The following is a 26,646-nucleotide window of genomic DNA, read 5'->3' on the forward strand; positions in this document are numbered from 1 at the left end:
AAAATGATAACAGTACATTAACATAATTTTTTTGGGGGGTGCGATGATTCAAAAGTTAGATCAAGTGATCAAAAAGAATCATCTTCAGGTATTTATTCTATCTGAAAATGTGTTGCGCGAGGGAAAGGTACGTTTCATTAAGGAACAAATTTCTAATTTGTGGTTAAATATATAAAGACAAGATTGTATGGCATGATTTGATGTTGAAAACACAGAATGCAATTATAAATAAAACGATAACGTCACGTTTTTTGTTTTTTTTTTTTTTTTGCCACCGATCGCTGAACATCAGGTCCTGTCTTCTGATATAAACGTGCTCTGTAACGCGTGTTAAAGAGGCGTGTACTTATTGAAATTCCTGCAATATCCAAAACCGTGTACGCGCATGCACCGGCAGCTCTGAACATCACCAAAAGCGTGTGCGCGCAAAGAAGAAATATCCTAACAGGACAACGTAGACGGGGAGCCTTGTAAAAAGACACATACTGAAAGTGCGAAAAGGATTTCCCTCCTGAATGACATGCAGATGTTTTCGTCGACGGACACATACAGGTTATCATTACGACAATGCGCGACGCCTCTCGCTGATGTTCCAGATTTCGTTACATCTGCTCTCGCTCGTCTGCGGAAGATCCATCATTGAGATCTTGACAGCATTACACCGGATATACTATTTATACCCAGACACACAGAGCAGCAATAATGCGTTTTGTCGATTTTGTCACAGACGTTTGTTTTGCGATGTAATTTCAGCCGTCTCGCCTGCTTTCTAGAACGGAGGTGGAAAGGAACAGAACGGGGTTTTTTCACCGAATGCATTATCACAACAAACCTCCCATCCATTATTTAATTGCTTCATGATCAATTCCGCTGTGTCAGAAAGACTCAAGGACGGATACATCTTTACTGCTTCAAATCAGACCGAATCTTTATTTATCTCCAGTCGGTGGACTCGCGGCAGAAGCGCATTTCTGAGGGTACCGGTGGGGTAGATAGGGGGAGATAGAGACGCCGGAAATAGCAGAAAATCACAGGAGGGTAGACGGTTGGGAGCAAGAGAGAAAAAATGCTACCTTCGCAAGAAGCCTCAAAGATTTACCATGACAACTATATGCGTAACTCTCGAGCCATCGGTGTCCTGTGGGCCATCTTCACCATCTGCTTCGCCACCATCAACGTGGTGGTCTTCATCCAGCCTTACTGGATCGGGGACAGCCTGAGTACACCACACGCTGGTTACTTCGGGTTGTTCCATTACTGCGTGGGCCACGGTAACTCGAACCGGGAGCTGATCTGCCAGGGAACATTTTCTGACTTCAGTTCCATCCCGTCCGGCGCGTTTAAGGCGGCCTCTTTCTTCGTGCTGCTGTCCATGGTGCTCATTTTGAGCTGCATCGCCTGTATGGCGCTCTTCTTCTTCTGCAACACCGCCACCGTCTACAAAACCTGCGCTTGGATGCAGCTGCTTTGCGGTGAGTATTTCCTATTGTGAAGGTTTTGGTGGGAAATAGGTACGCATTCAATCTAGAACTTGAACCGCTTTCCAGCAAAACACATGTAAACGATTGAAGAAGTGATGTGTGGTGCTTGTTTGTTTGTGTTATCAGGGGGTTCAGTTTGTCTGTGATCATGATGCCTTCATGCCTTCATTTATTCATTCTTGAAATGCCTTTTAGAATGGAATATTACACAATGTACGGTAGGCCATTTCTCACTTTTTATACACAGAACAAAACAGGTGGGGATCAAAATCAATAAAGCTATTTTGTGTTTTCTGTGCACTTGATTAATTTATCTTTATGTTTGGTTTTCCTCTAGAACACAAGTAATCTACTATTAGCCTAATGTTTAGGCTACCAGTCCCTGTTTGTTCATCATGATGTATTAGGTGGTTGCTAGGTCTTGCTATGTGGTGATATGTGTTGTTTTTAAAAGTAAAAGAAGAAGAAATGACTGTGATATCTAGATGGAGAAAATGAATGGACATGCACAAACACCTGGGTCAACCTGTTCTGCTGGAAGGCGCATACATAAATATATCTGTATGCAAGATATTATTTAGTTACATAATGTTTAATACCGGTCAAGTGTTATTAACAATATTAAATTGCATTAGTCTATTTGGAGGTAGGGTTAATCAGAAATGTTATACATACAGTATATCGAAAGTCCACATTTTGATAGCCTCGATGAATTAACAATTATTTTCAGAGTGACATTTGACAATTTCAGTGACTGAATGCCTTGATGATAAAAGCATAGGCTGCTAAAATTTTACCAACATTAGCAGAGCTGCGTATGAAGATTACAACAAGGTTTTTTCGTGGTTATATGGATTACTGTGAAATGTAGTGTCTGTTAACTTTTGCATGATGGAAAAGAACGGGTATGAGTTTCTTTCCATTATGTTTTTCTCCTCGTTTTTTTTTCTTTTTTTCTCTCTCTTTTTGGAGAGCGTAATAGAATGCTTTGGTGCACGGTGGCTTTGAACAAACACAGCTGTAGTACACAACCATATGCACATTCACACGAAGTGAAACACTTACAACACCTTATCATATTCCTGTTCCCACATTAGGCTGTAACCTTTTGTATGGCTCCTATACAATCTGTTATCTGTTAAATGCCATGCCTGCAGGGAGCTGTTGTTTCTCGTGCCCGCAGTGCTGTGAAAACATCGTCGTCCCTAATTTCTCAGTTTGCACACACACATTTATTTGTGGATTGTGGTAGTGTGCGGTAGTGTAGCTTTGACGGTTAAACTGACACAATTGTTTGATGCAGAATTTTCCAGGAACTCTCTAGAACCCTAGAGCAACATCCAAAGATCAGACCTCTCTTGCCTTGGCAAAGGTCAGTAAACATGACTCTACCATCAGAAATACATTATAGGCTTAAGATGGGATTCATGCTGGAAACCATTGCTTACCGAGAAAAACACAAAAGCTTGTCTAATGTTGGTTAAGCAGCTGAATGATCCTCAAGAATTCAACAAATTGGGATTTATTCAATTCTAACCTGACAAGATGAAGTATATTTTTTTTCTCGAATTTCTCACATAAAAACAGAAAAAATGGTTGAATTAATATAAAAAATTTTATTTGCTTAAATTCATGTATGATGTGTTACATAAATATGGTTTCTAGCTATTAATAAGTGAAAAGTGAAAATTGTGTATAATTCTGATAATCCTTCTTTTTATACCTAAAGAAGTTTTTTCGCTACGCTGTACCTCGCTGTACCTCGCTGTTTGGTCACTGGGGGACATTTGAGATGTAGCTTTCCATGATTGTGATGTGAGAGGAGAGAGTAGGATGGCAGGCGTCTGGTCTATGATGATTTGAGAAATAGTCCTGAAATTACGCTGGTTTGGCGGTGTACATGGCAACTTTTCTTTTATTTCTACCCAAATATATTGGACCATATATATTTATTAAATTGCCTCATGCTTTTATCCTGCTGTATGCCAGGCACTGATATGACCATGCATGTACATGTTTAACTCAGCAAAGTTCAAAATTCTTGTTATGGTGCAAAGCTATATTTTGTTTCCTTAAAACCGCATGATTTTCAGGAAGGAAATGGTTCATAAATGCATAAATAAGAAAAAAACAAAAGAAAATAATAAAATATTTTCTAATTTCTTTCTAATTTTTCTTTCAATAACCTTTGCTCATTTCGTATAAGACTTGAGTCTTGAGCCAGCTGTCATGATTGGATGTCATTTTGACATAGAAAATAAGTAAAAGCACCCCACCATAATGTGTTCAGAACATAACAATGGATAACTGAATGGTGAATAATGGAAACTAGAATATAACCGCATATGTTTTTAAGTCATCTAAAAGTGGTTGTACAGTCGTGTGGGTGTTACTAGCTATTGCCAGTCATTTTTCAAATCAGCAGTAAATGATGGTTGTCACGAATTGATGGGATTCAGTGAGAGATTTTATGTTGCTTTCACTGACCGAATCAGTTTGACCAGTGGTTTGTCATTGCTTTTAAGTTTCTTTCTGTTTTTTCTTAAGATTTCTCCAGTACATGGTTACTATTGTACAGTTATATAACTATTATATTACTATCAATAGGTAACGGGTTAACTATTAACATGGTTAACTGTTGATATATTGTTAGGACACGCTCAGGATCACACAATGTAAAAAAATGGAAATCACAGAAAGAGTAGGCTGTTTTATATACAGTATATTTATATTTTTTTACACACACTTAGATTAAAACAAAATGATACTTACATTTCTTTAGAAAATGTATCTTTACAACAGTTTATGCTTTAATTTATGCTTGAAAACAGTGTATGTTGCAGATGCTATACAAATAAATGAACTGACTTGAATGAACCAAGCTGCAGATGCCAAACACGTCGCCTGTGAAAAGGAGTGTGATCAGATGAAGTATTAATGTGCATAAACACACACAAACAAGTGTGGCCTGGTATCAATGAGCTGCAGCAAATACAGTTGTGGTCAGATTCGTTGGTACCCTCGGTAAATATGACCAAACAAAATGCTTCAAAAATAAATCCGCATTGGTTATTACTTTGATCGTTTATTTAAAAAAATACAAAAATCTGAAATTTCATTGGAGAACAAGAATTTAAAATAGGAAAATCTAATGAAATAAATATTTTTGCTCTAATACATGTCGTACATCTCTGATACATGTAATGCTTCCTTTTATTCAATACTTTTTGCATCATCCTTTTGCCAAGATAACAGCTCAGAGACTTCAGCTATGATGTTTGATAAGTTTGGAGAGTAAGAGATCATCCAGAATCACTCCAGACCCTTCAGATCCATGACGGTGCTGTTTCTCTTCAGTTCACCCCACTTTTTTTCTGAAGGGGTTCAGGTTAGGGCACTTGAATGACCCTGGCACAATTTTTGTTTTGTGCTCAGTGATACATTTTTGTTTTGAATTTGATGGGTTTTTTGGATCATTGTCCTGTTGTAATATCCAACCTTGGTCAATTATAAGATTTTTTTTAGCATGGGCAGTTAAAAAAAAAAAAAAAAAAAAAAAAAGTATCTGTTAGTATTTAACTGAATCCATGATGATATGTATCTGAACAAGATGTCCAGGACCTCCAGCAGAAAAATAGGACCACAACATTACAGATAGAGAGGTATATTTTATTGTACACATGGGGTACTTTTTACTCCTGCGTGGAACCAAATCTATCTTTAGTGTTTGCTGCTTTTTAGTTTTATCTGATAAACTAACTCCAGGCTTTCCATCCCCAAGACCCAACAGCTTTTCTCCAGCTGTAATCCTTGGAGAGTCCTTGGCCACTCAAACACTCCTCCTAGAGTGCATTAGAAAATATAGACACGTGTTCTCTTCTAGGCAGATTTGTAATATTTTCTGATGACTGGAAACTCTTAATTATTGCTCTGGTCATCAATTTAGCTTTTTTATTACCTCATATTTCTACTCCTGTGAAATAGAAAAGCCATGGCTGGACAATTTAATGTTCCCAGTCACCCTAGTGTGCTACAAAAATGTAAATATGAATAAAAAATAATTTATATTCTACTCATAGGAATTGCTAAGGATACCTATAATTCTATATATAATTCTATTGGGGTGCATTCCTTGTACAGTCACTATGTGGAAATAAGTATTGGGGCACCCCTTTCTGTAGAACAGAAAAAGGCACTTTCAAAGCTGTGGCAACAAAGATGGAAACACAATTCATTTATTTAAAAATTGATTTCCATCTCTGTTGCAACAGTTTTAGAAATGTCTAAAATGACTGCATCCATGTGTACAAGTCATTGGTGTTTAGCGGCGAGATGAGAAGGACTGCATTTAAAGTCAGCTGGGATTGGGAGTTGGCTTTATACAGACCAGTCAAGTTCTTCCACACTGACTCTGTCAGTCATTTCTATTTTAACCTTGTCTTATACACAGAGGCACTGTCATGTTAGAGAAAACGATCCTGTCCAAACTGTTGCTATAAACAGTTCACTAGAATATCATTATATGGTTTAACATTAAGATTTGTACTCATGGATATTACTAAAGTAGTCATACCTGTTCATTAGAAGGGGGTGACCCAATACTTTTGCCAATATAGTGTGTGTGTATATATATATATATATATATATATATATATATATATATATATATATATATATATATATATATATATATATATATATATATTTATGTATAGTGTTTTACCTTATAGGGTTTCATTTTCATTTTCTGTAGTGGATGTCTCACAACCAAATGGACTTTTCGTTTGTTTTCTGTCCTCATGTTTTCCTTGACCAAGGCTATATGCGAAATCGCCCCTTATACCCTCATTCACTATTCCCTGCATTAGTCCACTCATTCAGTTCACTTGAAGAAGTGAATGAAAACGAGTGAATGCAAGGACTGCTGCTTTTGCATAGTTTGCCTGCCGCTTCATAATCATTTGAAACCGGTAGCTCCAGTAATAAGATTAAAGGATTTATCTTGAATTCTGTCACAGACTTTTATGGACCTCTTTAGCTTAACATACTACACCCGGATGACTGCCTATCTCTCCCTGTTCTTTGAACAGTCTGTCTGCCCTGAACTGTGCTTGTCCTGTCACAACAACAGAGGTTGTTTCTCTGTCCATGGTACTCCCTGTAATGGGTGTTGCCAATTTGTGAGTGTGGGCTGCACACACCACCATTGCTCCCCCCCTTGATGTTTATTGATATGTTAACTATCTGTCTGTCCTGTGGCGACCATGGAGTTTGATCCCCTGTTTGCAACACTCCTGGTGTTGGTAGTCACAATCTGGAGTCTGTGGGCAGCTCACATTATCCCACAATCTTCTGTTGATCATGATTTCCCACCCAGCCTTTCCCACTATGGCTTCTAGCTCCCTAATCTCCACCATGGCCTGTCACTCCATAAGCTTCCACTACCATCCCGTGGCTTTGCCTCATCCCTCCCTCCCTTCAGCTCCACTGCAGTCTTCTGGATCCCCATGTGCCCTTCTGTTGTCTTAGTCATCTGTACCGCTTTGGCCCTCCAGATCAACCCCATCACCCTGGCTTTTGTCCCTTATTCACCATTTTGGAAGTGTATTTCGTTTCATCAACTGAGCAAAGAAAGTTGATAGAGCCAGTAGATAGATCCTCAAGCCCAGATTTTGATCAAGGGAAGCAAATTTAGTAGTGCTACGTAATTTTTGTTTCCTTGCCGCTGTCGCCTCTGGCTTGCTTGGTTGGGGACACTTAACTTCTAGTGACTATCGTTGAATTGACTACAGAGACCGTCTCTGCATTTAATAAGAAATTGGTCACGCTCGTCACTATACATCCCTGTCATTATACATCCCTGTCATTATACTGTACAGTGCTTTGATGCAACCTGTGTTGTTAAAAGCGCTATATAAATAAAAATGATTGATTGATTGATTTTGTTTTTAAAGAAGTTTGGAACCCTTTTGTTTAAAAAAACAAATGGAGATATATTTAATGAGATAATAGCATATATGTGAGAACCTCTGTGTATATACATGATATATTTGTGTATATGTATGGTAGTACTGTATTTTACAGTCCTCTGTATTTTACATTACTCATGTACATAGTTTGTAGTTGTTTTATTTTAACTAGGTAAAAACTAGGTGTTAATTTAGTTAGTGGTTCTGAGTGAAGTGAAGTCCTGAGTTTAATTAAAAGTTGCATTAATGATCACTCCATAGTTGCATAAAGTTTGTCTCTTCTTCCCATCTGTTTATATTTTTTATAGCAAAGCTATTTACTTGTTATTTGTGCCCTTCTGGATCACTGTTATTTACTTTCTCTATTCTGACAAAAACCTTCTGAAGTGACAAACAAAGGTACTCACAGAGCAGTAAATTGGTTACAATTGGCCTATTTAGATTATTTTAAAGTGTGAAAATTAATATGTTATTGAAAGGTTTTGCGATAAATGTGCAATCCACATTTAAAGGTTCAGTTGTTCCCCTTTTTTGCAGCATTGCTACTTCGCCACAACTATCTAGAAATACATCAGGAAAGTAATTTAGTCAGCATGTCTCATTAATCAAACACACCTAATTCAACTCGTCAGCTTATTAGTAGAGACTCTACGACCTGAAATGTCTGTGTCAGATAAAAATGTTTACTAAGACGCCAAAACACTCATTTTGGTCCGTGTAGTGTAAAACTAAAAGAAAGCTAAACTAAAGCTAAAATTCATTACTTTAGCACCAGCTTTGGCCTACAATGATTTCCGAAACCTTGTTATGGACATAGATGCCAAACTTTCTTGCCTGAGGGCTGTGCTTTTGTAGGAATATTGAAGGATGACTATAATCATTTGGAAATAATACGGAAATACAATTTTAGAAATATTTCAGATTATTATATGGTGTTTACTAATAATAAACAACGCAGATATCTGAACACAGCCAAACCCTCCGATTTGATCATGTTCTATGGTGGTGCTCTCCTCTTGAAGTTCCTGGGGGATTCAAACAAATGTTTTGCTATATTGCAATAATCTTTACCAACATGCCTATCAGGAACGTGCACAGATAGGGCTCAAGCTGTGCAGAGCGTATGCCCTTTTCCCCCTTACACAAAGTGACCTTGTTTTGATGGTGGTGGTGGGGTTTTTTTCAGTCAATAAATCGATGCTATTAATCACCCGTTGAGTCTGTCTATGTATTTTCTATCTTTAAACATTTAGCCAGTGAAAAGTATTAAATAGAGCAATTTTTTTTTTGGTTTTGTTGTGAAAATCTGCCAACACTGCACAGCACCTGAATGAAGTCTTGCAACGGTAAGTACAGCGTTTTCTTTTCGCTAGAAATACAAAAGTTCATATTTCATGTATTTGAGACATGTGAGACCCGACAGAGGGCTAGCATTTGCCATAGTCATATCCTCATCACTTAACATGTTAAGGTTGGTAGTGTTAAGGTCAGGTAATTTTATAAGAAATGTATTTTTATTTGAGATTTATATGATTGCTGATACAGTTTGGTAACATTTAATCATATATAGTCTCATTAAGGTTTACACTGTTAATGTGCACGTATTAGCTAGCTAGCTAATTATTGAGCTGTCTTTCCAATTAACATTTTTCCATAGAGAAGGTCTTTTGGAATTCTCAGATTTTTCATTTGGAAGAAAAATCCAAGCCAGCCTGGTCAATGCTGTCTAAAGCCAGGCTCGCACTGCAAATTTTTAAAAGTCCTTTAGGATTATAATAGTCCGCCTGTATGAACATAGTGATCAAGTCACACTTTGAGATCTCAGTTGTCATTAAAGTGCCCCTTATAATGGATTTTTAAAAAAACCCTGTGATGCTGTGTGTAACGCAGCTCTGTGAATGAAAATATCCTGCAAAGTTTTAAATCTGAAGATGCGCCATGTATTAATGTTATTGTCTCTCAAAAGAAAGAGATGAAACTTAAGTCATTTCATGTTGACATGAAACATATTGTCTGCTGACTTGTTGTCACTAGGTGCTATTTTTGGAGCATCAAACAAAAGGGGTTTCCCTGGCTGTATCGGCTGTACACAAAGCAGCACTGCTCAAAAACACAAATACTGCTTTAACACTGCAGGTTAGTGTCACATAATGTAGGTTTAAGTTCAAAATGCAATAAAATCAGTCAATCAAAGGCTTTAATAAGTTATCGCAGAAACACCAGAGTGTCGCAGTTCAGGGCATAAGCTCATGTTGTGCATAACATTTTTATATTTCTCAGTTTAAACATTTGTTAATGTTATTTATGTTTTGTGGTGAATAAAATATTGATTAATTCTATTCATTTTAAAAATGTTCCAACATTTCCGAAATTAGGGTTTTCAAGACTATGCTAGTCACACCTGTCTGTCATACCTGTGCCTGCTTTCCTTTCACAACTGCATGATGGCATAAAGAAGACTGTGGCATTCACATCAGAGCACTTCACAAAAAAACTCCATCAGCATGTATTTAGTTACAAAGAGCAAAAACTTAAGCTTGCATGTGGACTGGTAAATAATGTTGTACTTACCTGTGTGGCCTCAGCTTTACTTCAGGATGGACCACCTAGTCACACATCCTTGATGTGTACCACAGGCATGGACAATTGACCTGTGCCCTTAGCCCTGGTCAGACAGACCACATCAGTATAATTTTCAATTACAGTTTGCACCTGGAAAGAACAAAGCAAGAACGTTCTATCTAAATGTTACATGTACTGTCTGTTTGGGGAAATCTCGCAATGCCTGGCGGTGCCATTTTTGTCATTAAGCTCTAAGCTCTTCTGTTTCAACTTATTAAAAAAATGCAGTTGGATATCTGCGGTAAGTTACCACTAGGACACTTTGGTTGTAGTAAATGAGATGCATCTGAAACGATTTGAGGTTGCTTCTATGATGCTGATGACAGTAGACTACATTTGTCTTTCTAAAGGCCTTGACACACCAAACCAACAATCGACCGATTGGTGAACACCTGTCGAGGTTGTGTTTTTGGTGTATTCCTGACATTGGCTCTCATCGGGCTCATGTTGTTGTGTCTGATTCGGTGTTGAATTGGCATTGACATTGAATTGGCACTGTCACAGAAAGTGAGAACTCTGATTGGATGTTCGGTGTGAGAAAGATCAAGTAACGTAAATGAGCAAGTAAATACAAACTGCACAAGCAGAAGGCTGTTTTATCCAAGCATTCCAATACATTAATTCATACATTCATTTTAATGACTATATGAGAGTCAGCTGTAGTCTATTTGGTGTGTTCAAGGACAGTTTTGTGGTCCAGAGTCAGCCAACATGAGGAGACAACACGTTTGACTTTCATTGGCGCTATTTAATTGGAATAGTTTTGGTGTGTCCTGGCCTTAACAACACCACCAACTGAATAGGGAAGGTGAAAGATACACCCAATTCCTCATTAGTGGACTGCGTGCACATGCTTTATATTGTAAAGTAATGCCATTCAACATATCACAATGGTTGTGTGGATTCTACTAATGGATTAACTCATGTAGGGTGGGAGCTTGGGATATCTCTGACTAAACCCAAAGCTTGTTGTGCTTGTCGGTTTAGGGTGTTAGTGCAGAAACACCTTCTCGAGAGATAGGGGTTAAGAGTCTGCACCCCCACAGTTCCAGGCCCTATGCTGGTCAAAGTATCACAGTGGTTTTATTTTGGGGAACGCAGGTGAAGGAATTTGGAAAGGGCTTTCCTCTTGTTCTCGTGCTGGATCCAGTGCTCTCAATCTCAGCAGCCTCTTCTGATCTAGCTGGCAACATGTTGCTGGTCCTTATAGATAGACATATTAGGAGGAGATGATACTAAAAAGATCAGTGAGTCTGCTTCCTCTGCCATTCCTGTGCATGAGAACTTGTATGAGAACCTATCTTCTTGATATTCTGACATTGCCCTCTGGCCTCTTAGAAACTGCTGTTAAGAAAGGTCCACAGATGCCAGGTGCCAGTCGGGAGCCTTTAGGAGGTATATTCCTTGCTTGGTCCAATCTCTTTCTTTCTCCAAACCCTCTGATCTATCACCAGGGAAAAGTTCCTGTGTCAGGAGATAAGACTGTCTGCCCACATCCCCCCTCTGAATATAAGTATATGCTTCCCTAAGGGTGGGTTGCTTTCAATGGGCCTCTTTTCTAGAGACAAATGGAAGACAGGAGTGAGGGACACTGTACTATGGTGTTAAATCTAAAATAATTGTTTAAATAAAATGAACATATAAAAAACAACAACAATTGTGTGTAAACCTGGTCTAAACATACACACACTAATAATAAATAAATGATGCGAATGTGCCTGGATAATTATGGAAGCTCTGTGTTTTAATGCTAAAGCAATATTGCAGACATGAAATCTGATACTTTATTACCTTCTTGTGCAAGACACAGATTAATGGCACCGCTCTGTCTGGTCTTCAAGTGGGCATGCACACCATGTGTTACTTAATTACTTCAAGTGCTCATATATTATTTAAATATAATACAGATTAATGATATTTGGGCAAAAATGTCTGCATACAGTAAATATGTAGATAGTAAATATCACAGACTTTTGTCATGTTAAAAGGTCTGATATTTTTTTTTAGAGATGGCTTTGTTTTTACATGTGACGTTATGATTAGCCAGGTTTACCAGGCCATGAATCAGCAAAACACCCCTATATTCAGTCTCTCCACCTTGTTTAAAAGCTAACGTTAATATGTTTTTTTTCTCTCTTTTTTCCTGCAGTAGACAGATCTGCCATAGGTACATTCTAGATTCATATATGCAGAAAAGTAGAAAAGTATTTTAGTATAAAATTAAAATATTCGCAATGGCTTTGACTAGTTAAACTAAAGATTAATAAATAAAATCAACCACCATTTACATAGTTTTCCATCTTCTAAAAACAGTTGTAAAAGCGCCCAGTCACCACAATAATTCTAGATCCCTGCTCTGCATCTGTACAAACCCATCATTTTGGAACAACCTGGGAATTCTAATGTATTTAGATGCAGTAAAGCAACTTTTGTAGTGGTGTAACTAGGATTGTATGGGCCTCAGTGCAAAAGCATTACTACCCCTACAGCTTACAAAAAAAAATCCTTGTATGAACACTATTATTTTGTGTTTACAGTCTTTAAGTCTCTTCTTAAATTAACTTTGAATCGATTTAATAAAAGTATAGGGCTCATAGAGCAAATTTTGGGGGAAAATGAACTCTACCAAGAGAACCATGAAGCCCTAGCTGGCACTTTGTGTTCTGCATTGCGAAGCTGTGAAATTGTTTTGTGTGAAGAACAGGCCAACAATTTAAGAGATTATTTATAGAAATCTTCCTCTCTGCTCTGACTGTTCAGTTTACAATACACCCACAAATTTTCAATTCATGTGGAAATGCATCACAATTATCACCATATAAAGAAAAAGGAGTAAAAACCGTGCATAATTGGTTCTCTTCTGCAGTGTTGTTTCAAATTTGAATATGCAGAAATTACAATGAAAACTTAAGGTAGATAGATATGGGGGAAAGAAAAAACATGATGCATATGGTACTTCATGGACTTTTTTGAGGTCTTCTTAATACGAGTATGATTAAATGGAAATGTAAACAGCATGAAAGGGCTTTTCCCAACTAGCTCCAAGGGGCGATATGTTCTTCCTGCGAACCAGTATATATATATACAAAGAAACGAAGGGAGAAAAGGTTCAGAGGTCTGGAATAGGAGAAGTAGGTGTAATGAGTTTGTTTGTTTTTACAAAAAAGTTGTTTCTAAATGATTTTTAGAATATAAATGAATTTATTTTTATAGACGTTTTTGTTTTATTTGTAAAACGGTTTATGTATTTTATTAAAAATAACAAAACAATGTAGTAAAAAAACAAATGGTATGTATTTTACAATAAAGCTATTACAGAATTGTAATTTTTTTTATGATAATATTGTTAGCTCACATGAATGAAATATTCTCATTTTAGGTCACTTTGGAAAAAGGTTCATTTAAAGAGTTCAGATGCAAAAGCCTCTAAAAGTCATCTAGGTTTGAGATAATGATGCAGTGAATGCTCTTCAAACATAGTATGTTTATCCAGTACTTTCACTTCAAATGTGCTAAGTCTCAAGAAGTAGCAGTACTTACCTATACAACGTAGCCAGAAAGGAATGCTAATTTTTTGCATCTGAACTTTTCATTTATAAATATAAATGATGACCGTGTTTTTTCCCCTATGCAAAAATGTTACAAAAAACAGGGAGTCCGCTGGGTAGCACTTGTTTGTCTGTATAATATATATTGGTTTGACAATTGAAATATATTCTAATTTGTAACTCATCTAACCCCTTATAAATGATAAACATCTTGATTGTCAGTCATTTTCAACTTTGTTCTGCTCTTTGGGACTAAAACAGATTATATAGACTCTCCATCTACAGTTCTAAGAGGAACACTTTATTTTCCAGTGCCTATGTTTAGTGTCCTGTTGTTAATTAGTAGTAATACAAAGTAAGAAGTAAAAGCAGCTGCACAAAATAATTACCCAGTAAAAATTTAATATGTAACACAATAGGACAGTATTTCTGTGTACATGTACAGCAGCATGAGCACTGGAAAATAAAAGGTGAGCGCATTTTCGGTGCCGTTTAGACTTCATTTATATGGCACTACTTTTATACATCTACTCTGACAACTGTTGCTTTTTAAATGAATGAATTGATTTAAATGTTTGGGGTTTTTCTGTGATACAATCCTTTGTCTCAGTCTCTCAACCTTTGTCTCTTGGCAGCTGTGTGCCTGGTGCTGGGCTGTTTGATTTTCCCAAATGGCTGGGATGCAGAGGTCATCCGGGATATGTGCGGAGAGGAGACAGGAAAGTACACACTGGGAAAGTGTTCAGTGCGCTGGGCTTACATACTGGCCATCATCGGCATCCTAGATGCTCTCATCCTGTCCTTTCTTGCTTTTGTCCTCGGAAACCGCCAGAACGACTTTATGCACGATGAAATCAAGGCTGAAAATAAAGGTGAGAGGTGGCCTACAGATTTTTAATCAATTGATCAATGATCGGGTATTGTTTGACGTGAGCAAACAGTCGCAGTGTTGCTCTGGATTTTATTATGGGATCTGATGTGTAAGTGAGGTTGAGTGACTGGGGATATTTACACTTGGCCATCGTAACTAATCCGTCATGAAAAGACCAAGTGTAAGTGTCTAGCAAAAAACATTCAAGATGCGCTGCAGTCCAATCTTCAGGATGTATTTCATAACAGCTCTTTCAAATGGAAAAGCATCTGCTTGTTCGTGCAACATATGGAGGTTTACTCCTTCCAACTGGGAGTATGCCGGCATACGGAAGATTGGTAGTCCTGTAATCCACACATGAGTAAGCAATGACGGGTGAGACGTAGCAACCTCAAAGCTCAAACATTAACTGCCATATGGACAGAAGAGAGTCTTGTTATTGCAACAGAAATGAACTAGTTTTAGCTAGATTAGCACAGGAAGGGTCTGTTTTGTTGTCACACATTTATGTAGCCAAACATTTATAAAAAATATGTATATATATATATAATTTGGAAAGCATTCCGAACAATCAAAAAATCATGAAGTGGCCAGGTGTAAATACCACTCTGATGAGTGCACACAAAGGTTGACAGTATGCACATAAATATTTGATATCATAAATCAAGATTTTTTGACAGCGTTTCCACATTTCCTCTTCCTGTGACTTCTTTTAATTAGCTAGAAAAAAAGAGAGACAATCTGAAGAAAAAACACCCCCAATTCCTTTATAGCATTCCAAATCAACAGGGGAAGTTGTCATGGTTACATGTCAGATTCCAGGAAGATAGGAGGATCTTCATGGCACATACATGTTCTTCATTAACCTCGCTCTCTGCTAATTCATTTGAAAAGAATGCACTTAAGCCATGATGACAGAAAGAAGAAAAATGTTTGCGTCACAGTATCTGTGATATCTGGGGCATGGGTTCTGAAAAAATCAATACAAATCTTGTGGGAGGTTGGCAAACCTCCTCCACCTTCCATGTGTTCTCTCTGCCTTAAATCCACTGTACTCTTCTGTACTCTGTCGGCTTATTTGACCCCTCAAAATAAAACTTTCAATAAATCTCATTCATTCTTTGACATGTTCCACTACATGCATTCAGTTGAGAAAGACTCTTCCTAAGACTATGCACACTGTGAACATCCCATTAACATCAGGACAAGAGTAAGATAAAGGGGTCATATGATGCGATTTCAAGTTTTCTCTTCTTTTTTAAGCCTAAAGTCTCAAAACCAAGATATTCTTTAAAGAAAAAGTAATGGCTTTTTCCACGTCCCTAAAACACCTCGATTAAACATGCCCTCACATCTTAACATCACTGTGTGGGTTGATTTTCGTAACGCCGCCCAGATGTTTTGAAGATGCTGTGAAAGTGAAACTACTTTGCTTCCAAAAGAGAACAAAACTAGAAATCAGTGGTTAAGTAGTGTTCCAGAACAGTTCAACCCAAATATTAGAGTGTGTGCAGCGCATTTTATAGAGGACTAACGTTATGTACAATCGACTATTACAAATATTAGCCTAAAGCTTTCAAAGCTCAAAGTAACTGTATGTCAAAATGCAGTATTTTGTGTTTTCCCAGTGGAGAGCAGTCTATTGATGTATGACACATGTCTAGGGTTGTCCTGTGTATTGTATGCAGTGGGATAATCTGAAATGAGCCAGCAAGTGGAATGGATTTACAAACAAACGTCCATTTTTCACTGGTTTCACATCATTAAACTCCATCCTATATTGTCTTGGCTCATTTTAATAAATGTAGGTTTGCTTTAATGGTCTTTTTTTCTGAATAAAATCTGCATCACTGGTTAGTCCAGGAGTTCTAAACCCAGGCCAAACAAAGAACAAAACTGCCAGCACTTGCGTACAATCAAACAATAAAACATGAAGAAGATAGTGACAGTTATCTGGACTGCACGTTATATTGAATATACAGGCTGGTCGAAGACACAGAATGAGGAGCAGGACAGCACAGAACCCGTCCACCGTCTTTGTAATCTTCTTTTGGAGGCTTTGGGGAAAATCCAGTATTAAAACTAGTGAATAATGCAAACTCTTTACACAGCACACACCTTACTAAACAATCACTTCTATTCTGTCTTCACAGATTTGGCAGTATCCAGGGTAAGTCGTTCCGCTGCTGTGACTTTTGTGCTTGTGTGGTCGTGTAAAGTTGTTGTGGCACAATCGTTAGTCTTGTAGTATTTCCCTGACTTTATGTATTTTTTGTTGTCATGATTAGCAATTAGCTTACTTTATAACATCCCCGTTTTTGCAGATATATACTTATTTATCAATGTCATTCATCGGTAGACATTAACAATACGAAGCATAACAAGACATTTATTGTTCAAAGCAGGTAAAAGACTGCATGAAGTGCATGTGACAGAAACTGTGTTGGCAAGCATGGAAGCAAATATCTGGCCTGCTGTTATATACAACGCCCTTTGAGCCGATCTGGTGCAAGACAGTTTAACACAAAACATTTAAAAATGATAAAAGAGCTGAGCAAATGTTTTCCATGCTAATCAAAGTTCATACAGATGAATTTAGAGAAAGAGGCATTCCAAAAAACTGCAACAATTCTATGTGCAGTTTACAACTCTATATTAGGCTCAGGTAAATCTTGGATTATTGGTGTATTCAGTCAAATGTGTTATCAGAATGTTATTAACAGCGGTTTTCCTCCACAGCAACCTCTACGTGTAGGGTCTTCTCTTCGAGGGGATGGAGTAAGCTTAACTTCAGTACAGTTTAACTTCACTCTTTCTTATCACTCCCTAAAAACTATGCATGCAATCACAGCATGTAGCTCTAATCTGATATTACCAAGGAGCTTCACATCCTGTCGGCTCTACTGCTGATGAAGTAATGGTTTTTTTACACTCCCTTGTTGTGTCTTTTTGTGTGCAATTTCCTTAGCAGTGGCGTAACTATCTGCAGTTCAGGTAGTCACAGTTGGGCACGCAGCAACTAAGCTCTTTATCATTGTTTTACATTCACAAAAAAAAGTTCTGATTAGTGGTGTAGTCATATAAGATTTACTCAACATAATAACATAATAGCAGGGGTTTAAAGATAATAAAATAACCCCACCTTATTATACTTATGGTGTTCCTAGTCAAAAAGAACTGGTGTAACATATAGCTAATAATCTTATGTAATGGTGTACTATCACCAATTTTTTGTCAGGTTTTGTATTTCTTTTTTGAACTAATTGATAGTAAGCCTCTTTTATCTTGGTTTTTGCATTTCAGTTTGTGCGCTCTGTTTAACTAGGAAGTTTGTTTTCAAATTCTTTTTGATTGATTGATTACTACCAAGCAGGAATGACCCAGGCGTCCTTGAAAGAGCTGCACACTACATACAAATTTAAACAAATTTTGACTTAGTTCCCAATTTTGATATAAGTTTATCTCTGTCCACTGTATGTTTTTCTCAAGGTTTGTAGTAACTGCTAATTACATATGACAAAAAAGAGTGAGACGGCCTTTACGTAAAATAAGTGCAGTTTCTGTCCTGTCAACAGTTAACCCCACCTCATGTGAATTATTATGTAAGAGTGCGCAACATCACCCCTAAACCTATCAGGGAGCAGAAAAATATTAAATGAAGTGAACAGCAGCAAAACAAATAGGTATATCACATGTATAAAAGTATGTGTCCTATGGTGTGACGTTTTTGTGGCGTTTGTTTCTATATTTTAGCTATGTCACAACATAGGACACAGTCCAGATTTCATTTGTTAACTACCCATAAGCAAATTAAAATTATTAAAATCATTTTATATTAGCTACCCTGGAAAAAAGTGAGCATACGGCCCCAATTACACCAATGGTCTCAATATTATGAATGTAACATATGCATCAGAGCATTTGTATTTTATTTTGTGTATCCCATCTTTGGTGGCTACCTCCTGTTTGTATTTTAGATTATGCATATGCATATGGAAACGGGCCAGGGTCAATAAACTTGATGATTTTACTGTTTTACCATTTCTGAATAATAGAATATGTATTGAAAATAGAAAAATTGAATTGTATACCTAATTGCATGAAAGCCATGGGATAGTTGCATAATTATTATAATTGTGATCAAATAATTGTTTACCCCAGGTTTCATTTTAAATTTCAACCTTATAAATGAACAGATAGTGGTTGGAATCACTTAAAATGGTATTGCTCTAATGCCCATACATTCCTAGTTACGCCACTGATTCCCATGATCCTCTCTCATTTAAAGCACAGCCTCATACTTCCAGCCTAAGGTATTATTCTAAACACATTCTTGTATTTTCTTTTACGAAGTTAAGATGATGTGGCCCTCAGACAATGATAAAGGCATCTCAGAGAAAGTTTCCAGGATCTACACCTGGATTCTCATGTAAGAATACTGATAAAAACTGATCATGAGCGACGTTCTTAGTTTAATAAGTGTGGCATCTGGTAATCCTAGATATAATACATTTAAGAAAGGTGTATAATAAGAGGTGCAGGTTTAACACATTGCTACAGAGTTAAAAATGTCATATGCATTGCATGTGGCAAATTATTGTGATCCATCTTTAGATTACTGTAAATTGCATTCACTTCCAAAACCCACAATGATTTATTATGACTCATGAGTGAAATCTATTTTTTGTTAAATTGGCTGATTCTTCAACATGAGTCACCAGAAAGTGCTATTATTAAAACAGCAAAGAAGAAAGTGAACTTCCATAGAGGCCTGTTCCAATAAACGTCCTTAACGTACCTTAACGTAGTCATAAAACGCTTGTCATTCAGTAAAAGCAACAACATCAACCTGACATTACTTTCAGATTACAAAAAGCATATAACATTCATTAGGGATGTTTTAAAGATTTGGTCTTCAGATGTCTGTACAATAAAATCCACTAGAACATTCAGATTTATAAAAATGTTCTTTTACAGAAAAGTGCCTGGTGTCACGTCAGGGTCTTAGCATTCCCAATGTTTTACCTGTACCCAAATTCTTCACCTGTTCCCTCTCTTTATCTGTTGAGCCGACCATCTTTTGATTCCTCATTCAAACATGCCGTTACAATCTAGCCAGCATGGAATCATCTGAAAGTGACTAGCACTGAGACAGCGAGCTTGACTTTTTTGGAAAACCACAAGTCTCATCCTTCCCAAACCCAGTCCCTTAAGTTTGATCAGGATAACCATGGTATAAGCCATGTCTTCTTTCTCATTAGCTCTTTAACCCCCCACATACGCTGGTTATCCTAACAGCTGCAGCTGATTCTTCTCCCAGCATCTTCCAACTTTCCAGCCCAGCAAGGCAAAGATCACTAACATCATTACGCATCTTCCTGCTGGGGAGTGGCTGTTTGAGAAATCCACGCTCCCTTGCTGTCAGTATTTTGCACATCTAGCACATCTACTTTTTCACGTTCATCAGGAGAGTTAAATATGAGGCTATACCCTATTGGATTTGTTGGAAATGAAGGATTAGATCTAACACTGTAATTGACTTATAAGCTGAGTCTTTATTTAGCAGCATGTCCAGTAAAAGCTGATGCTTGTCAGTAGCCGCAGTTCTACTGCTGTAAGCAACACTGCTTCCTGCTCATCAGCTCATCAGAAGTAAGACCTGAATTGTGTCTGATAAGGGAGGAATACAAAATATATAGTAATAGTGCTGGGAGCCTCCAGGGCCGATTTACAAACGGCTGTACTAGTCAACCACTCCAGGGAATTCAGATTTTTCCAGTAACCACTTAAAGGATTTTTTTCTTGCGCATCTTTGCCTCATGGTTGTCCCTTTGTCTATGCCAGCATATAGAGTCATGGGGAAGTTCTCCATCCTGCTCCAACCATCCTACCTGGAAGATTCTAGTGGGTCTGACGCTGCTTGTTTGATTACAGTCACCCTTGTATATCTGGATGGTGCGGTTCTTGGGGTTTATCATCCTGCCTGAGTGTTCAGATGGATTCAGTAAATACCTGGTTTTGCCGACGTCTTACTAATGTTTGTCTGGAACTACAGTAAGGTGCTCCCACCCCTTTAGTTGTCTGGCGTAGCTCTGCTCAGACAGCATTCGGTGCCCGTACAAATTCACTTTGGTGTCCCGTTTATTGCAAGCAGTCCTCTTTCAACACTGTACAGGGACAGCAAAGATCTGTCTGTCCACAGGATAGAGACCCATGACACTGTAAATCAGAAACATTTGGTGGTTAAGTTGACTTTTTGACTGGAATTATGATCAGATGGAGCAATCAGTGTGAATTACTACAAAAGCCTAGAATACATCCAAGCTGTCTATCAGACCAGACAGACACTGTTCAATGTTTGCTTGCAGTTTTTTCCCATTCTTTCTGCACAAAATGACTGATGGCTTTCCTTTTCCTGCTGTCATCCTGTCCAAGGATTTTTCTGGGACATCAAGATCCAGGTTCAGGGAACTCTCCATGCTGATATAGGGCAGTAATGCATATATACTTAATGCTTATACTTAAATAAATATACAATACTTATAAATAAATAAACAAAGACTTAATATATATTTACGGCAGATATTTGTCTTTTTCTATACTTTAAACAACTCTCCCTATTTAAGGTTAAAGCCCTGGACTTACTCATTTAGATGTTCTGCAAGCTAAAAATTATAGCCTGAGAGCTCAAGATCAGTGATTTAATGGAGACTGAGCAAGAACATTAGTATTCATCCAAAACCAGTAAAGATCAACAGTGATTGGAGATTAATATTAAATATGTCAAACATCCCAGCTGTTTTTAGTTGAATTTGAAAACTTCTACAATAAATTTTGATGACAAGAAAACTAACATGTATATAAGAAGGATATTTTTTGCAATATTGCTTGTAGAAATTCAATAACTGCAATTAGCTGCAATTTCTGGCTAAACCCTGTTGAAAAAAACAGCATAAGTTAAGTTTTGATGCATGGCCGCTGGTCGTGTGCTGGTTTAAGCTGGTCCTTCATGTGCTGGTCCTAAGCTAGCTCCTAGCTCCTGCTGATGGTCAGCACTTGACCAGCTTAAACCAGCTCATGACCAGCTAAGGATCAGTTTAAACCAGCAGCCATGCTATAAAACATATCTTGCCAACACATGCTTTTTTATTAAAAAGGAAAATGTTTATTGTAAAATAGTTTTTTTCCAATATAGACGAGGCTATAATAAAATAAGAAAATTATGTTTTACTGTATTGAAAATTAAAGTTAATTTTAAAACCAAAATTCATTCTTGAAGGGCTTACAGTGCATTTATTACAATGCAAGGTTCACTCTATTATTTTGCATGTTTCCTGAGATTCAGTGTAGAACAAAATATTTTCTCCTCAGGCTGCTCATTTTCATACAACACATGCATTGTTTTCCAAGAGTTACGAGGCTCTATGACAGATTTGTGAGATGAACACCATAAACTGCTATTTAGTAACATCTCTCCCTCTAATCTTCATTTGTCTGAATGGTTTTTAGAGGCCACTAGTGATCAGTTCAGCTAGAACTAGCAATGCTGTCTACCTGCACTATAGTAACATTTTTGCCTTACAAACGTATATAGCATCAAATACTTCTCATAAGACCAAGAAGGATTCTTACGTAGAACAGACTGTAATTTAACCACTTCCACAGACATATGAGCTATAGATGTTGATTATTAAGAACAATTTAGTCTCTCTTTGGTTATGTTTTGATAGTTGGTTTTCAAATGTTCTTCACTAAACACTAAACAGGGACCAACGTGGGTTAGGAGGTAGGAGGATGTGTTATCTGTCTGAATGAAACCTTTCCTTCCTTTGTCAATCTGTGCTGGTCCAGGCTGTGATATACTACTCCTGTCATCTGTCCCCTGATTTCTCCTTTGCTTCAACGTCCCCAGACAACTGAAGAGCTAAAATTCATATCTGACTTTTATGCTGTAGTAATGTCTGAGGTTTGAATTGTCACGTTGGCTTGTGAGCTTTACCAAAGTAATGTTTCTTTAATTATGTACGCATGTAAGTAACAAATTATTTTTTCTTCTGGAAGAATAAGGCATAATTTCACCCAAAATTAACTTGATGAATCCTTTTATATTTTGTATGTAGGTTTGTCTGACTTGAAAAAAAACCCAAGTTATTATCAATTATGGTTCGCCAAAAATGACCGTTCTGTCATTATTTCAACCTGTATGACTGGCTTTCGTCTGTGCAACGCAAAACACCATGTTACGAAGAAGGTTGGTAACCAAACTGCTGTGTGAACGTGATCATTGTGTGGTTTGAGATGTTCATAAAAAACCTTTCCTATGTTCCATGGAAGAAAGAAAGTCATACAGTCTTGGAAGGACATCAGGGTAAATGAAGGATATGAATGAACGGTTTTGTTGAAATCCTAAGTTAAGTATACTGACTCTCTCTTTTTTCTCCCTCTTTATTGTCTATTTTAGATTGAGATCCGTGATACAAAGGACCCTCGATTCGGTGTCCAGCGGTTTCCATGAGGAGCCTGCATCCTCCCTCCTTTATCTCCTCCTCCATCCCTCTCTCCTTGTCCTCAGGCCTGTGTCTCTAAACTCAGTCAGGATGCTGCTAGTTCAGCTCTTTGTAATATAGAAAAAGACTGGAATACACTTCAAGAAGAGAACATATTCAACATACACCTATTGAAAAACCATGAGAATTTAAAACCAATAAAAAGAAGAAAAGATCAGCTTTACATAAACCAACAACTCTGGGAAAGTAACAAGTTACACATATTACTACTGTTATTTAATAATGCTTTGATGACAATTATGATGATAGTCATGATTATGCTTGCAACAGCGATATTATGTTCAGACTTTCATATTTTATCTAAAATGGGGAACATATTTCTAGCTTTAAGAAAATATAATGAATCGATGCATATGTACAAGAGATTGGGTGCTACTCTGGACACGCAGATGAAAAGGAAAAACATCAAGCCAAAAATTTAAATAAAACAAAAAAAGGAAAAAAAAAAAAAAAAAAAAGAAACATTTTGTACAGCACAAGATGTAATTTTGAAGACCATCTTTTTCTGACAAATTTTGAATTCCCCTCTTTGTACATGTGGTCAGCAATCAGAGTTAATTGATGAATTAAATAGTTAATTTGTAAATTCTATATTTATATGGATACAGGGTACAGCCATTGAGCATTTATTCACCCACGTCATATTCCTTCTACAAACTGGAGTGGATTTAACAGATTTATTATTTTATCTCTCATGGTTCACCTGAAGGTACCAATAATCATTCTATGACTGTGCAGCAGAAAAGACTAACAACGATTAAATACACCACTATCCCACAGACATCTCATTTGGCATGCAAATCTCTTCTTACTTTTCTTTATTTAAAGATTATTCCTCTCTTGGTATATCCTTTTATCATTGAGCGAGACAGTTTAATCAATAGCGATTAGCACATGATCCTTTTCTGGACATTAATTTCATAACTGGTCGTTTTCTGCAGCTTTTTGCGGTCATGAGACCGGGGTGAAATGTTCTCGCGTTGTTTTCATGAATCATTTATCTTGAGGAAAAGCCCTGCATGCTGCATTTTACTCAGGCCCGACATGTTCTTATCCGCCATCTCCCACATTAGAGCACAAAGTTAACAGTAACACATCTGTAGGTCACTACTACTAGTCATGGAAATGACTACCTCTGTGTTTCCGAGGCAAGATGTGTAGCACAACTATTCAGCATAAACTCACCAAACATTCAACGGACTGTCTTCATATGCAAAACGCGACGACCGATTCTTGTAACGTTGACATCAATAGACCCAACTGCAAACGAGACAAATATTTTGTTATAAATTTCTGAAACATCTGCACCACGGTGCACTACTCAAGCGATATTCTGAATTTGTGGGAAATTCCATACCGGTCGCAGGTTTTCATTGTTTCTGTTGTGTTTTTTACCGACACCTCCCTCCGCTTTGTGTTAAACGATCTTGTAATGTGTCAAGAACTAACACAGACCTGCAACGTGTACTGGACAACGGCGGTTAAGATCATCTCAAGAGGAAAGCCCTTGAGTGGTGGATTTCGGAGATGACATGAGAAGGACTCAGAGCTGAAAATGAAGTGTGATGTACTCCATGGTGCTTAAACCCTCCTCACCCTTAGATAAAGACTGCTTCGCTGCTCCCCATCTACCTCAGCCTTGAACCCCTCCTACTCTATTTCCTTGATACGCTCCGCTGGGAGACAAGCTAGAGATGAATGCTGAGATCAGACAGAGAGTGGGGGTATGAGGAGCAGGAAGAATAGACTGCTTGGGCATAGAGACTAATGGCTTTCTATTCCATAATCTTAAAATGCAGCTTCTCCATTAACTGCCGGCATCCCGTCATTCAACTACACTACCCTTACAAGGTTAGGAAATGCCAAGACATTTTTTTTAAACTTATTAAACTAGGACGCATCAAATTTATCAGAAATGTTTTACAATGTTACCAATGCCGCGTTATTCAGAAGAGTCTTACATGCGCAGCATTCAGTATTTAAGCAGCTTATTAAGACATTCTCCTGCTTTCTTCAGCACGTCCCATGAGTGTTTTGGCTTGTTTTGGCTCTTCCCGTGAACCTCAGGTCAACACTAGAAAACTTAAATTCATACCTTTCTATAAATGGACTTAATTGTGTACGGTTCAGTACATCTTCTAGCTGGTGTTTGCTCCTCAAACTAGAGATGGGCTGTCCACTTCTCTCCATGTGGTAGTTACTTTCTTAAAAAAACTCTGTTTCTTTAAAAAAAAAAAAAAAAGCCGTTGTTCTTTTTACCTGCAGTCTTATTATACTGTACAATCATTTGTGTTGAGTTCAAAACAGGCACATTCAAAAGAATTCTTAAAGACTTTCTAACAAATGTTTGTATCAGACTGGAGCGACGGACGGCTTCTGAAACCAGCTCTTTGTCATCACTGCTAAAATTGTATTTGAAAATATACAAAAGTAGTTATTTCAAGCAGTAATTTTTATTTTTACTGCTCGGCAGACAGAAGGAGCAATTTCTTTCAAAAACATAAAAGTGTCTTGGTTTTGCCAAACTTGGTAGTGTATTATTTACCATTTCCATGTCATATTGTACATACTGTACATTCAAAGCCAGTAAAAATCATAGCCAGTAAAACTACAAACAAAAAAAATGGATATTTCAAGCTGGTGCACTGTGCATTATTTGACAGGAACGACACACACAACCAGTCCCCCGAATGACAACTAGTTATTTTTGAAAATTTGGCCACCTCAGGGGCAGCGTATTTCTGTGGAATATAATTTCTATTCAGAGCGAAATGATTTTTCCTGTAGCCTTCACCGAGCAATTGTTACGGCGCAGCAACTTTAACTTATTCTAAATAATATGTTGCGATTCCAGACCATCCACCTTGCACTATTTACGATGGGTTGTTAAAATCTATCACACATTACCATAACCATTGCTGGGTTTTTTTTTTAAATAAATTGATTTATGCAACATTTTCATCTTGACGCAGTGTAGATGTAGAAAGAAACTTTTGAGAGAAATGTGTGGACTTGCCAGCACTCGGATCATTGTGTAAAACTACTTTGCTATTTAAGTGTCGGTCTTAGCCGTTCTCTTCATTAGCACACAACATCCGTTCAGTTAATCTCTTGTGAAACGTCATCCGACATCCAGCCATTAACATCTCAACTTAAAAACAAGCGTTGATAGACACGTGGTACTGAAGGCTTAGTAGTGTTTGATTTATTTTTAAGTTTTATTCTTTCTATTCTGTCTTGACTTTTTTTTATTATTGACCCAACAAAAAGAAAAAAGAAAAACGTGCCAAAATTAAAGAGCGAGACTGCTGTGGAAAGATATGACATGGTTGATTTCTGAAGTTCTCGTTGTCTTTTCTTGTGCTTCACGTGTTTAATGCCTCTCTTTTGAAGATTACTGCTTTTTGCTCTAGTTGTAAATGTTCCCCCTCTGATCTTTCTGGAATGCTGTAATCTCTAAATTAAACAAACGTGTATAAAAAATATTTCTGCAAGTCATAGGGGAGTGCAACATAACTGACATCATCGCCATCACTGAAACATTGTTGGTGTTGTTGTTTAAAATATTAAAAAAAAAAAAAACATTGA

General features: G+C 37.3%; 1 protein-coding gene across 3 annotated transcripts; it reads left to right on the forward strand.

Annotated features, from left to right (window-relative positions):
• The first annotated feature begins 330 nt into the window (after positions 1 to 330).
• Positions 331 to 26,646, forward strand: lhfpl4a (LHFPL tetraspan subfamily member 4a). Of its 3 annotated transcripts, XM_043242392.1 has the most exons (5): positions 331 to 1,472; positions 14,256 to 14,492; positions 16,645 to 16,661; positions 17,231 to 17,269; positions 22,953 to 26,646. In XM_043242392.1, the coding sequence occupies exons 1-5, from the start codon at positions 1,067 to 1,069 to the stop codon at positions 23,004 to 23,006; spliced, it is 753 nt and encodes a 250-aa protein (XP_043098327.1). In that variant the 5' UTR covers positions 331 to 1,066; the 3' UTR covers positions 23,007 to 26,646. The 3 variants fall into 3 exon arrangements, with proteins under 3 accessions (XP_043098327.1, XP_043098329.1, XP_043098328.1); XM_043242393.1 differs by lacking the exon at positions 17,231 to 17,269 and having other exon boundaries at positions 342 to 1,472; positions 22,953 to 23,512; XM_043242394.1 differs by lacking the exons at positions 16,645 to 16,661; positions 17,231 to 17,269 and having other exon boundaries at positions 341 to 1,472.

Source organism: Puntigrus tetrazona, chromosome 6, assembly GCF_018831695.1.
Source record: "Puntigrus tetrazona isolate hp1 chromosome 6, ASM1883169v1, whole genome shotgun sequence".
In the NCBI taxonomy this organism is placed as follows: Eukaryota; Metazoa; Chordata; class Actinopteri; order Cypriniformes; family Cyprinidae; genus Puntigrus; species Puntigrus tetrazona.

What these genes read in the sequence shown, in the direction of transcription:
- lhfpl4a (XM_043242392.1), top strand. Translation starts at nt 1,067, where the DNA reads ATGCTACCTTCGCAAGAAGCCTCAAAGATTTACCATGACAACTATATG. An exon ending in TTGGATGCAGCTGCTTTGCG is followed by an intron (nt 1,473 to 14,255) that starts GTGAGTATTTCC and finishes GTCTCTTGGCAG; the next exon opens with CTGTGTGCCTGGTGCTGGGC. An exon ending in CTTCTCTTCGAGGGGATGGA is followed by an intron (nt 17,270 to 22,952) that starts GTAAGCTTAACT and finishes TGTCTATTTTAG; the next exon opens with ATTGAGATCCGTGATACAAA.